A 12,987-nucleotide genomic window follows, 5' to 3' on the forward strand; every position below is an offset into this window, starting at 1 on the left:
GATGGCCTCTGTTTTGTTCATGGAAGACTCCCGTGAAATACAAGTGATTTATGAGTGAATGGGACAACTTAGAATTTTTAAAATAACTGAGTGTAAGAAGTACTTAACATTATGCAGCATGTCGCTCCCTGACAGAAACAGCCCAGGGCAGGAGTGCAGATTTAGCACAAACCTAGAAGGACTCTGTTTTCAGTGCCTGCCCTGCCTTGTCTGTGGGAATTCAACTGGGGGTTGTAGGAGCTCCAGTTTCTGCCCCCTGGTCCACAGGGATGAGGTGCCACTGTTCGGCAGCGGAGCCCCCTGAGCAACAGGCCAAGCGCCACAGGCTGGGTTCTGAAGCAAATGAGAGATTGTGGGGCTGTGGAGCCTCAGACCACTCTCACCTGCCTAATCCTGCCCTGTGACACAACCTGCAAGCACAGTGCGGCGCTCGTCAGCACTTCAGGGGTGGCTTCAGGCACAGAAACACAGCTGCTGTGCTCAAACATGACAACACACGCATGGTGGTGGTGTTCTTAAGGGAGAATTAAAAGGAAAGGTCTCACCTCAGCAGAGCCAGGTGGGGGGTATGAATCACCCAGAAGGACGCAGGCTTTATTGGCAAACACTGCAAGGTGCTGTGCTCTGAAAGCTGACCTGGCTCGCACAAGCCTTTGCTCTAAACTCTTCTAAGCAATAATGTGGGAAGAACACCAAAACTTGACATCGCTAATGCTGGAAATAAAAATAGATAATGGGTGTTTAAACCTGGACTGAAAACAAGCAATTCAAGCAAGTTGTTCTGCTAAAAAAATCTGCTTGGGCCAATATCTGAAACTAAAGTAGCGCTTCAGTGTGTGTGTGTGCGTACATGTGTGTGCGTGGCCCCAGGAACACCATAAAGCTGATGTGTGTTACATGTGCAGTGACCAGGTGATGGGGCATCACACACACGGTGACCAAGCACTGTGCCAGGGGCTGCCAGCCGCCCTGGCCTCTGCCAGGCGTCAGCTCAGCCATCACCCCGCCCCCACCCCAACACTAAAATACATAAACTCTACAAGTATTGCCTCACTGCGAGGAAGAAGCTGGTGGCTGTGGCACCCTCGGACAATGAGCAGCAGCTCCTGCTAATGTAACTGCCAACACCTGAGAAGCAGCTCGGTGTCTGCTTGGATCGCAGACCAGTGATGAGAAACAAACCAGCCACCATCAGCCACCCAAACCACGAGGTGTGTCTGCCCATGGCCACAGCGCAGCTGGCACTGACTGCCCAGTGTAACACTGATCAGGCAAGCTTGGGGTGAAAAACACACTTTAATTGGGCTGTTTACATTAAAAAATTCTTTTTCCCCAATGTTTAAAAACCAGAAAAAAAATACAAAAATATTTTTTAACAGATCAACAAATTATATTTAAAAGTGCTTCAGTTTGGTCCCTGTGCATGTCACATCTCGCTGTGCGGCTATAAACAGGCCTCGCAAAGCACGTGCCAACCCAGGCTCCCTGCCAAGTACTTGCATGTGCTGCAGCCCATCTCTGTCTGGGCCCCTGCGGTACCAGTTTGTCCAAGGAGCTGGGCTGGGGAGGGGGTTAATGCACATGGAGCACTAGAGCATCGCAAAACTGCCAAGCTGGGAGGGCATCCCTTTCCAAAGCAAGTCATGGGCCAGGGTGATAGTGGTGTCGACCCCAGGGGTCTGAAAGCTCTACAGTGGGGACTGGGGGGCAGGCGTCAGCACCACCACGCAGCTGGGTGGGGAAGGCAGAGCCCAGCTAGTTGTCCCTGTGCCCCCGCTACACTGCAGCAGCCGGCCACTGGCAGGGCTGGGCTCAGTGTCTCATGCTGGTCGCTGTTTGGGGTATCTCAGTGCAGCCGGCCCCTTCCCAGAGACCCCCGAGCCACAGCCCCACTCACTACCACCAGCACCTGCTTCACCAGGTCCTCCTGCTTGTGGCCGGCACAGAGAGCATGCAGAAGGGAAAGCCCAGTGCAGTGAGCAAGCTTAGTCCCAGGGTTTCTTACAGGGCCTTTTGTCCTGTGGGCTGAATCTAATCTCTGAAAAATGATGCATTTGGTGGGGGAGGGATTGGTTTCTTTTATTCTTTTTGCTGGATAGTTGGCTAGTTGTTAAAAAAACAGGTTTTTACATAGCTGGGAGTAAGACAAGAAGCCTGGATGGGGTGCGACAGGAAGCCCTTGTCAACCCGAAGACATAGAACCCTGGGAACTCAGGGGAGCTAAGCCAAATATCAGCAACAGGAGCAAATACCCACGCTAGGGCCATGCTGGACATGTAAAAGAGCCATTCAAATCTCAGCAGCGACACTGAACTATCAAGTCTAAATGGTTAGCTGATCAGCAAGGATGTTTTAGCATTAAGGCAGATTCAAGCTAATTCTCTTTGGGCTGCTGGGAATGCTGCCCAGTGCAGAACTGAGCGGGCTCTTTCCTTAAACCCCAACACTTCTTCTTTTTCTTCTGCCAACATACACTTGTTCACCTGGGGACAAGGAAGTCAAAAGGAGGGTTATTTTAAAAGTTCATGTGGGGGAAAAAAGACAAAAGAACCAAAATAAAATAAAAAAAAATGAGGCCTTGTAGGTTTCCAGCAGTTCCCAAAGATGGACTGGTGCCTGGGGAAGCCTCCACTCCCTGACAGGTAAACCCTGCTCTCCTGGGGATGGCAGATGTTCTTACCTTTCTCTCCTTTCTCTCCTTTCGGTCCCCTGGGCCCATGGCGTCCTGGCGGCCCCATCGGTCCAGGGTCACCTGAAGGGAGGAGAAGACCAAGTTTGCCTTTGAGCGTGACTGGCTCATGAACAGGGACAGGCCAGAGTAAGGAAGACCAACTCAGGATGATGCTGGGGCTAAGATCCTGAAGGTGCCACCTCCACTGCGCAGAGGCTGTGACCTTGAGCAGCCCAGTGCTGTCCGTCTCTGTGGACACAGCGCTGCTTCCTGGGCATTACACGCCTTGAGAGGGAAAGAATGGCAAGTCTTACCTTTGGGTCCAGGATAACCCCTCTCTCCCTTTTCACCGGGTGGCCCCTGGATGGTACCATATGCTGGAGAGAGAAATGAAGGAGAGGATGAATGAGTGGGACAAACCACTTGCAAAGGGCGCTGCGTTGATGTAGAGAAGCAGTGAGTCACACTGGGAGGACATTTCTCTAGGTTAGATGGGATTAGACTGACAGGGAGCAGGTTTTTCAAAAATGGTTTTGGTCACAGCCATGTCCTGGGGCAGGCTGTGATCTCATTTCACCAGTGCTGCTCTGCCACCCTCTCTGGGTGTCCTGGCTGTCACCAGGTCTGGAGCTGGCCCATGCTCAGGGAGGGGAATTTGAGAACAGAGTGAGCAGCTGTCTCATAGTGCTCTACATGTGCCAGCCCAGACATGTTAAAATGGGCCACGGGAATTGCAAGCACATTGGCCTGCAGGGTTTGGGATGAGTTTCCTGCAAGTAGTGGGAAAATCTGATGTCATTCTGAATGATGAGACTGCAGCTCCCCAGCAAGGAAGGAAGGAGACAGAACAACTGTTTGCCTCCAGCTTTTGTATCTTGACAGTATTTTTGCAGAACACAAAGGTGAAGAGATCACTAGGTCTATGAAAATCTGGAGAGATCACGTATGAGCCAGAAACACCAAGTCAATACGTCACTTACTTCTAAAGAAGTCCATGAGGTCTGCGGTGACATTGCCATAGGCTGCAAAGACCCTGCTGATGCCAGGGGGACCAGGAGGGCCTGGAGGACCTGCAGGTCCCTGTGCAGTGTAAGACATCAGGTCCTGGAGAATACCTTGGCCTGAGGAATAAAGACGTAATTCGAAAGGAGCTCTAGGAAAACTGTGGCTGGGTGTTGAGGCAGAAAGGTGTAAGGGAGAGCTGTGGGCAGCAGGAAGGATGAGGGAAGTGAACAGCATGACACCAGGCACAGGAGGTTATGAGCTGTGGGCTGGGACAGGGATGGTCAGGACAAGCAGACATTCCACTTACTCTGTAGGCTCTCTGACACGCGGAGTGCCAGCTCGTTGTAATCCAGGGAACCACTGAAGGAGCTGCTGTAGGATCTACTTGAACTGGCTGATCTCCTGTGTGATTCCTCTTCTGTCAGCAACCCATCGAAAGACCCATCATTGCCCATGGAGGCATCATAGGAGCCATCACTGCCCATCGAGGCACTGTAAGATGACATGCTGCTCATGGAGCTGCCATATGAGCTGCCTGTGCCCAGTGATCCCCTGTCGGATCCCTCAGAATCAAGGGATCCTCCATGCAACCGCTCGGAAGTCCGTAACCCTTGGTATGATGACGACATAGACCCAGACACCAAGCCACTATCTCCTTTGGGTCCTGGTGGTCCTCGTGGTCCAGGGGGCCCAGGTGGCCCTGAGATATAGCTCCGAACTTCATCACCTGCAAAATACAAGAGGGGGTACTTCAGGGACACAGGGGTACCTGGGCAGATGTCCCATGCTACCACCTGAATGAAGACGGGAGTGTGAAATTCTGTCCCACCAACCATCAGAGTAACCCTAATCCAGTGCCATTTCTCAGGCAACAGGTAGGTATGTCGACCTTGATCTCTACAGCTGGCATGACACTCTCCTCCTTCCCATCTCTCCCACAATTTTGGGTCTCCAATCTTGGAAACACGCCCAATGATTTTGCAGAAGCATTCTTCTCAGGCCAATTTCAGCACCTCTGCCAACACAGCTGTTCTGTGACCAGTGTCTCACAAGTGAGGGGATCCCCATGTTTTTGACAGGCTGCCCTGGATGACTTAGCAGCACGAGGCCTCCGACCAGTGCTGCTTCACAGCTGGCTCAGTGCTGCCCTCCAACCCCTACATCACCCATTGCTCTGCAGGCAGGTGTTTGTCAAAGAAAATGCGTTTCTCAGAGCAAAACTCTGCCGGTGACCTTACTCAGGACTCGCTGTTCAGTACAGGCCAATTGTAACTGCCCAGCGGCTGTCCCTTTTGGCTCACAACATGAACTTTTGCCTTGCAGTCAGACTGAGAGGAGACAAGCCTACGGAGTGCAGGGTAGTCCTGCATAGATCTGTCTGTAGAGATAAGGTGCTGCTGCTGCAGCCCCAATTCAGAGAAGGCTTCTACAGGCCTGCCTCAGCTCTGGCAGAGCCAGAAGCCTACAAAAGGCAAAGCATGGCTCGTGGTGAGAGGGAGGGTGGATGGCATCCTCTTACTCTTCAGGTACTGGATCAGCTCACTCCTGAACTCGTCACTGTGGGTGATGTCAGCATAGGACAGGAGGCCGGTTCCTGAGAAGCCTGGTGGTCCTGGAGGGCCAGGAGGACCAGGTGGACCCTGGACTCCAGAGAAGGAGGAGTATCCCACACCTGGAGAGAGAGGAAGAATTATTTTCTGACAGTGAGAGGACAAGGAAATCACACATGTCTGGGCATCTCGAAAGTTTAAAGGCTCCAAGCCCAACTTCCATCCTTTTCCAGCTGATGTTGATGAAATTATTTTTTTTAAAGTGACCTTGTTTTCAATGGGCAGTCACAGACCCTGGTAAGTTAAATCTCAGCCTCAGTCCCCCCAGAATCTCCCTGCCAGCTGTGAGAAACACAAGTGCTTTACTTTGTAGGTAAGCAGAGACGTCCTCCAGAGAGGTGCCAGGTGATCCAGGGATCCCTGGAGGGCCTGGGGGCCCTGCAGGACCAGGGGGCCCAACAAGACCACTGAATTCAGAGTCTGTAAGACACAAGGGAAGAAAAGGGTCACACAAACCACCACAATCCTGATGAACCTTCCCTGACAATACAGGTAATGCCAACTACAACCAAGTATAAGGTACTTTTTTTTCTCCCCAGAACCTTCTGGTGCAGCCTTCCTGGTGCATCTGACTTCCCCGCATGTAGACATCACACTGGGAAGTCAGGAGATCCTAAAGAGGGCAAGAAGGCCCTATTTTTAAACATACTTCTAAACAGTGGCATAAGAAATTCCTTTATGCCGCAGAGTTTGGAGAAGACAAAGGGCTCCTCCATGCCCATCCCCAAGACAGCACCTTGCTGCTGCTGCTGCTCTCTACAGGAGCATGGTGAGCTGCCCACAGCCCCTCGTGGTGTGTGCAGGTCCTGGCAGAGCCCAGGAGGCCTGCAGTGCTGCTAACTAAGGCAGAGGGACCATCAGTGTTCATGGAGGGTTATTTGTGGCCGGGGCAAAAGGGCAAATTCTATGACTAAGCCTGCAAAAAAAGATGCTGGGTGTGTGTAGGGACAAATGGCAGGGGAGTAAAGAATTTCGCTTACTTCGCAGGTATGCTGTCACGTCACTGTAAGATATACCAGGTGTCCCTGGAGGCCCAGGTGGTCCAGGGAGCCCAATGCTCATCCCAGAATCTGCAAAATCAAAAAGACCCAAGAATAGCACATCAACAAAACAGACCGTTACAGTGTGAGCAGACAGGCTGCAGGGCTTGTTCACAGGCAATGCACGAGGGACTCCTGCAGCGTGAAGTACTCCCATCAGCAGATTGTGCTGAGAAGCAGGGCTCAAGCCTTGTTCTGGCCTGGAGTTAAAACTTGCCCTGTTAATCCCAACACAAGGGCACCTGCAGACAGGCAGCCATCAGGCTTCTATTCTTGGCAGAAGTTCTGCATGTTTCATGAACCCCTGCTATGGGGGCGAGGGGGCACCCAGGACATGCAGCTCAGCTGTGACCCACTGGCTGATGCATGTGCTGCTCTTCCTGTGTCTGCCTAGCTGCAAGCAGCTCTGGTGCAAAAGTTTGCACCTCTGTGATTTTCTTTAATTAAATGTCCTTGCTGATAAAATGCAGCTGTCCTGCTTGAGCTGTTGGGGTGCTGCTGTTAAACAGCAGTTTCCTGCTTCTAGAGCCAAGGAGGAAATTCTCACCACCTTTAACGGGAGCAGCCCGTTAGTGAGATCTGGTCTCCAAGGACAGTTCAGAGAGAGTGAACACAGACCAGGCTGTGCTTTTAAGCAGATGGTTGCAGCTACCAGGATTAGGCATTTTAGCACTGCTGTTGGGGATGTCCCAAAGTCCTCTCTGTCCGACAATTCTTGCATGCCTTATCACCCTCTTACAGATGGGAAAACAAAGCAGAGCAGTGGAATTTGTTTCAACTAACTTTAAACTTCTAAGAATTTATTGCCTGGGCTGCCTCGACACAAAGTGGGCACTTCCCACAAAGTGGGAAGAGATCAACTCTTCCACAGAAAGATGTATCTTGTCCACAGAGCCAGTGAGAAAAGGGTTATAAACACACTTGAAGGTGTCAATGGGACTTCTAAGTTGGCTAAGATGAAATGATGTTCCTAAGTTCAGTTTTAAGCAAAGTGAGAGCTCATTACTAGAGTCTGTAGATAGTATTTTAGCTACTGGGTATCTTTGTTCTCTTCCAAGTCTCTCACAATCCCTGTGAGGTGGCCTCTGTACATAGAGATTCACACAGTTGACACTGGAAGAGTTTTCACTGATAGCATGAGGTTTCTGCCCAGCTCCCAGAGGAACAGAGGGAAATGCACACTAATAAAGACCATTACTTGTCAAGTAGCTGATAAACCGTCTGGTCAGCTCATCATAATCCAGTGACAGAGACATGCCATCTCCCCCTGGTCCAGGAGGTCCCGGTGGGCCCTGAGGTCCAATTAGATACCGACGAATTTCTTCTCCTGGAAATGAAAAATGCATCTTTTAAGACTGTCCAGCTGCTGCAAAGGCGACAGGTGTGAGAAGTTACCAGCCTGTGAGCTAAGTCCCCGCCACCACTACGAAGACCATCAAAACGTATGGATGCAAAGCTCCTTTCCCCCTCTCCTCCTTTTACAAGTGTGAACTGCCCTGTGTATGGTGTCAGAAACATTTGTGACAGGGCTGGGAACGTCCCACAACCCAGGGTTTGAGGAAGATGAGAATTTGCATTGATAAAGGCCTCCAAAGGTGCTGCTGGTAACTCCAGTTGGAGACAGGAGACTGGAAGGGAAGGGCAGATCACCAGGCTGCTGCGATGTTTTACCCCCAACCCCCATCTTTCCCTTGAGGATCACTTACTCTGCAGCATGTCCAGAAGTTCTTGGTACAAAACGGATGTAGTTGATACTGAACTGGCAAATGACTGAGAGCGATCTGAAGAGCCTGTGGGAATAAAAAGGTTTTATGTCAGGCAGGGTTAAGAGGAGACAGAAGGGGAAGAGGGGTCAGGCAGGGTCAAAGGAGAGCTGAATTAATCTGGTTTAACTGGGCTTCCCATGCCACCAGCCATGAATCTGATGCTGTCTCACACAGCCTGGTTGTCTCCACAGCGGTGTGGTCTGACTGAGATTCCAGGCTGCTTCCAAAAGCTCTAGAAATATAATCTACCCAAGCATACCAAGCCCCAAGCCCTAAGCATACCAGACAGCCCCAGAATACCTGAGACCACATATACCAAATACGGCCACCTCTGTTTGGGTCTTGGGGACATTACAGGGTCTAACAGCTATGTTTAATATGAGACTTTTTAAACAGCAGCAACTGTTAGTTAATGTAACCATCAAAAGGGGACAAAGCTCAGAGGCCACCTCAGCTGCATGGAGTCCTGGGCCAAGACGGCAGAAGATGAATAACTAGCTTGGGGTGCTGCTATTTAAAGACTGTTGTTTCTCCTCCAGTTCTTACCTCCTAGGTGTTCCACAAGCTCAGCCGAGAGCATGACTCAGTACAGAGCTTACCAACATGGTGCTTACTTGTCATATAGCTCATAATACGGGTAGCCAGCTCCGCATAATCCAAGTTTGTCCCATCCGCAGTGGTGATGACTCCAGGTGGGCCTGGAGGGCCTGGTGGGCCTTGGGCACCAGTCAAATAATGCCTTACGTTGTCACCTAGGTATGAAGCCCAAGATATGCCCACATCACTAGAGGGAAGACAATGGTCACAGGCACAATTACTGGACTCTCTTCCCCTGGCAAAAAGCAGGCTGATAGAAGGGCAGTTCTGCAGAGGCCACAGTGGGCAACAGCACTTCATAATATTCAACAAAAATAAGGCCAGAGCAGTAGGGCTGCTGCTTCTAAAGGGAGAGTGACAAGGGACTCAGGGAGCAAAAGAGAGATAGGCATGCATCTGCTGACCCATGGCAAAATCTCATTATACTCACTCTTTAGGTAGTCAGTGATGTACTGCTGAATCTCTTGAGATGAACTTCCACCTGGGCCAGGAGGACCGGGTGGCCCAGGAGGTCCTGGAGGTCCCTGAATTTGTCTGGATCCACCTACAGAAAGCAGTGTAAGGAGAAGGAATGTTTTTGGTATGGTTGCATTAGACCAAGCAATGTTAAAGTGTGTTCCCACAGGTCTGGGAAGAGCTTTGAGAACGGACTATGGAGGGGCTCCCCCTTCATTGCTAAACATAGTCTGAGCATGGGCAATTAGGCAGTATAACATCTTCAACTAATTTGGCATCTTATAGTTCAGCCTACACAGCTCTGCAGGGTTGAGTCCAGAGATCTCCCTGGCTTGGCGCTGACAGACCTGGTCAGTTTGTGCACCGGAGTGCACCACATAGATGGAGATCCATAAAGGAGTCAACCTCATTAGGCTAACCTCACTGCCCTGCTGCTCCCAATCCCAGCCAGCCTGGGCAGCACCAGCTCAACAATCTCCTCGCTGGTCTCCATTGCAAGATACAGGTGAGCCCGGTGTGACTCCTGCCACCATGGTGCTGAGTGACACCTCATGCTCTTTAATGTGTCTGTCCTCCCAGCACCCTTAGGCAGTATTCCAAGGACATGATGTGGAGATGCAGAGGGCTTGTTCACGTGGAGGGACAACTTAAGTTAATGCATATGCATTTTTTTGTGAAACTGCATGCATTAATATCCTGCATACAGAGATGCTCTTATTCAGAATGCAAGCAGCTTAATTCACATGAATCCACCCAAGGGTAAGTAAAACCGAACAAAGGACACTTTTGTTCTGATCAGAAGTGTTTCCACAAGAGGATTCAATGCAGCTTCCCTAATCCCTTGTGGAACATGGTTAGCCAACCTGGAATCCCTTTCTTTCATGTCCCATGAGGGCAAACTCTGGCTCAAAGGATTCCCAGTAAGCTGGAAACAGAAAACTTGCAATTCCTAAATTGTCTGATTTAAGGCAGGCTATCAAAAAAGAGGTTCTGAACACAAACTCCGTCAGTGTTAGGCTGACATCCACACTTGTAAAACCCAAAGGAGCTTTTTCAAAGTCTCCACCAGGATGTCAGCATTTCCTGATAATATCCAAGCAATGATGGTATGGCCTCTTACCTCGAGATGCTCCTGGGATGCCAGGAGCGCCTGGGACACCTGCATCACCTGGAAACCAGAGTGAGGGAGACAGACAATTGTAATGGGTGTCACTGTGTTTGCATATTTGGTCATGTGAAACAGTTGAGCTACATGTTGTCAGAGAAGCAACTACCCAGACCTTGTAATGACTATCTTGAATTAGCAGCTTGTTGGGGAAGAGCAGAAGGAAGAGGCCACAACAGCTTTCCTGAGCCTTCTGTGATCTGACCAGGTGCCTTGTGCTCAGAGCAATTCTATTGCCACGGTCCTGCTCTGCCTGAAAAGGCAGGGGTGGGCACAGCTGTAATTCTCAAAGGACCGGGTTGCTCCATTCTTTAGTCTCAACCACTTCTGGCTTTGCAAGGCCACCAGCAAAGAAAGAAAGATTTTAAGATTTTTAACTTCACCTTTGGGCCCAGGTGGGCCTGGCGGACCTGGAACTCCTGGAGGTCCCTGCATGGTAACTCTGTCACCTGCCAGTTGCAGAAGGAGTGTCAGACATTCACAGGAATAAAGCACATGGACAAAATCCTGGCTCTGCTAAAACTACAACAGAATCCTAGAGCAGGATTTTGCCCCCTGGTTTCAGCCTAGGGACTAGGAATTCAAAAGAGGAAAGGGCGCACAGACTGACCGTGGGAGGAGAACGCTGAAAGGCCAGGCTCACCCGGTTCTCCTGCAAAGGACACAGAAATGGAGGAGCAGTCATATACACAGGCACACTACCCTGCACCCCACTGATATCTCCTGGAAGCCTTCTTACCTGTGAATCCCCGTGGACCTCGTTCGCCTATGAACAGAGGAGCAGAGGAACAGTGTTAGCATTTGCTTTGTTCTGATCTGCAACATCCCAGCCCACACTGCAGAATATTATCATGGCCTTCAATTTGCAGGGCAGAAATGGGTAAAGGGAGCAGATCCCCTCTTTGCCTGCCAGCTGAGAGCTGAGCTACACTTCACAGAGCCACCTCCTTGCACCAACTTAGCTAAGTCCGCACTGCATTTGGCAAAAAGATTGCTCCCCGCTAATGGCAAATCTGAAGCTCTGAATGCTCCTGAATCTAATGGGCTTGCAAAGTCATATCTGAATACAGCAAGTGCTTTGACACCAGTACTGGGGGCTAATCAATTACTCCATCAAAGACTGACTTATTTAATGGCAGCAGACAGGAGACCTATTTAGTGACCACTGTGCTAGCTTTCTTACAGTCACAGAAAGGCAGGACACTTTCTGCTTCCAAGCCTTTCCTTCCTTCTTTTCAGTCTGAGGTGCTGAGATCCATCTAGTGTCTTGGTGAGGCAGGATATACCCACCTTGGTCTCCCTTCGGGCCTGGTGGGCCTGGTGGACCTGGTGGGCCTGTGAGGAATGTTTCTGTAATTAAAACAAAAAGGTTTCTTCATGACATCCAACAGAACATGACACAGGTTTCCTCTGTCTCCAACCAGTCCTAGCCAAGGATGTGCTCTCTGGAACTCCAACAGTCAGGACGTTCTCAGGGCACAGACGAGGGAAAGAGTGGAAAGAACCTACCTGAGGTGGACATGGAAGATGATGGTCTCCCTGGTGGGCCTGGAGGTCCTGGCAATCCCTCTCCTAAGCAAAAGGGACACAAAAGAACTTCAGGATGGATAAGCCTCAGCAACGTAAGTAAATGCATGTCAGAGTTGCTACATCTCCAGCCATGGCCATAGCTCAAATATTTTCAAGTGTAGGCTAGTAGCATTGTTTTCTCCACACACATCTATCTCTATTAGTCATTTTTCATGATCATTTGCCACCATAGCAGATACAGGACAGAGAAACTCCATCCTTTGTGGTAGAGAGTGCCTATCCCAGCTGGCCTTCACTACATTGAGAGGGAAAGTTCATTTCATCACACACCTGATATGTCCCCCTTGGCTACTGAGCAGAGAGAAAGGAATAGGATTATGCTCCTGTCTCATGTCCTCCTGCACCTCCCTTCTTCTGTCTGTGAAAGGGAAATCTGTGCTACAGGTAGTGGAGTGGAGATATGTTCCTCATGGTATGAACTGCTCCATCTGTCTCCAGCTGGAAGTTAAGGCTGGACAAGTAAGAAGTAAAGATGGAACTGACTGCAGTTACTTCCTTTGGGGACTTGAGAACTTTGAGTGCCTTCCCCAAAAGTATGGCTTTTATGATTTACTACTCTAGCTAGCAAACCTCTGCCAAAGCAGATTTTCTCTCTCAGGCAGTGTCTTGCTCCTGTGTTGCTCCTGTGAAACTATATTGCAGTGAAATTGTGTTAGTAGGAACCCATTATGTGAAATTCTGTTTCCAGTAAAGTCAGCCCTTCCATCAGGTCCAAGATTGCATCTGGGATATCACAAGGCACAGGATTGAGGCACCAGAAAACCCTCCAACTTTCCAGGTTTCTTTCAGAGAAAAAAGCTTTTACCTGGGGGGCCACGAGGTCCAGGGGGTCCCTGCACAGATTCACCTGATGACAAAAATCCAGGGGTATTATAGAATATTTACTCAGCAATCTGCATGGCCCAGAAACGTGCCATGTGTATTAACATCCCCCTTCTTATGTACTGAGCTCTGCTATATTACGTACCTGGTGGTCCAGGGGGACCTGGTGGTCCTGCTCGCCCTTGTAAATCTGCCATCACTGTGCAAATGAAACACACACAAAAAAGGGAAAATTGTTGCTATGGAGCTACTGCTGCTATGGAAA

General features: G+C 50.0%; 1 protein-coding gene across 2 annotated transcripts in view; it reads right to left on the reverse strand.

Annotated features, from left to right (window-relative positions):
- Nucleotides 1-1,334: 1,334 nt before the first annotated feature.
- Nucleotides 1,335-12,987, reverse strand: part of COL17A1 (collagen type XVII alpha 1 chain) — a 41,837-nt gene continuing 30,184 nt past the window's right edge. The window contains exons 38-57 of one of the 2 annotated variants that reach the window (XM_074593206.1): nucleotides 12,868-12,921; nucleotides 12,706-12,747; nucleotides 11,820-11,882; nucleotides 11,601-11,660; nucleotides 11,050-11,076; nucleotides 10,921-10,962; nucleotides 10,694-10,759; nucleotides 10,266-10,313; nucleotides 9,120-9,233; nucleotides 8,707-8,844; nucleotides 8,033-8,116; nucleotides 7,525-7,653; nucleotides 6,267-6,356; nucleotides 5,593-5,706; nucleotides 5,196-5,348; nucleotides 3,984-4,403; nucleotides 3,652-3,792; nucleotides 2,986-3,048; nucleotides 2,681-2,752; nucleotides 1,335-2,483 (exon numbers count right to left, since the gene is read on the reverse strand). In XM_074593206.1, the coding sequence (XP_074449307.1) occupies nucleotides 2,434-2,483; nucleotides 2,681-2,752; nucleotides 2,986-3,048; nucleotides 3,652-3,792; nucleotides 3,984-4,403; nucleotides 5,196-5,348; nucleotides 5,593-5,706; nucleotides 6,267-6,356; nucleotides 7,525-7,653; nucleotides 8,033-8,116; nucleotides 8,707-8,844; nucleotides 9,120-9,233; nucleotides 10,266-10,313; nucleotides 10,694-10,759; nucleotides 10,921-10,962; nucleotides 11,050-11,076; nucleotides 11,601-11,660; nucleotides 11,820-11,882; nucleotides 12,706-12,747; nucleotides 12,868-12,921 (1,970 nt within the window). In that variant the 3' untranslated portion in view covers nucleotides 1,335-2,433. Of the gene's footprint in view, nucleotides 2,753-2,985; nucleotides 3,049-3,651; nucleotides 3,793-3,983; nucleotides 4,404-5,195; nucleotides 5,349-5,592; nucleotides 5,707-6,266; nucleotides 6,357-7,524; nucleotides 7,654-8,032; nucleotides 8,117-8,706; nucleotides 8,845-9,119; nucleotides 9,234-10,265; nucleotides 10,314-10,693; nucleotides 10,760-10,920; nucleotides 10,963-11,049; nucleotides 11,077-11,600; nucleotides 11,661-11,819; nucleotides 11,883-12,705; nucleotides 12,748-12,867; nucleotides 12,922-12,987 lie in introns of both variants that reach the window. The other variant, XM_074593205.1, reaches the window with a different exon arrangement.

The sequence above is a fragment of the Larus michahellis genome, chromosome 6 (genome assembly GCF_964199755.1).
Source record: "Larus michahellis chromosome 6, bLarMic1.1, whole genome shotgun sequence".
Classification (NCBI taxonomy): domain Eukaryota; kingdom Metazoa; phylum Chordata; class Aves; order Charadriiformes; family Laridae; genus Larus; species Larus michahellis.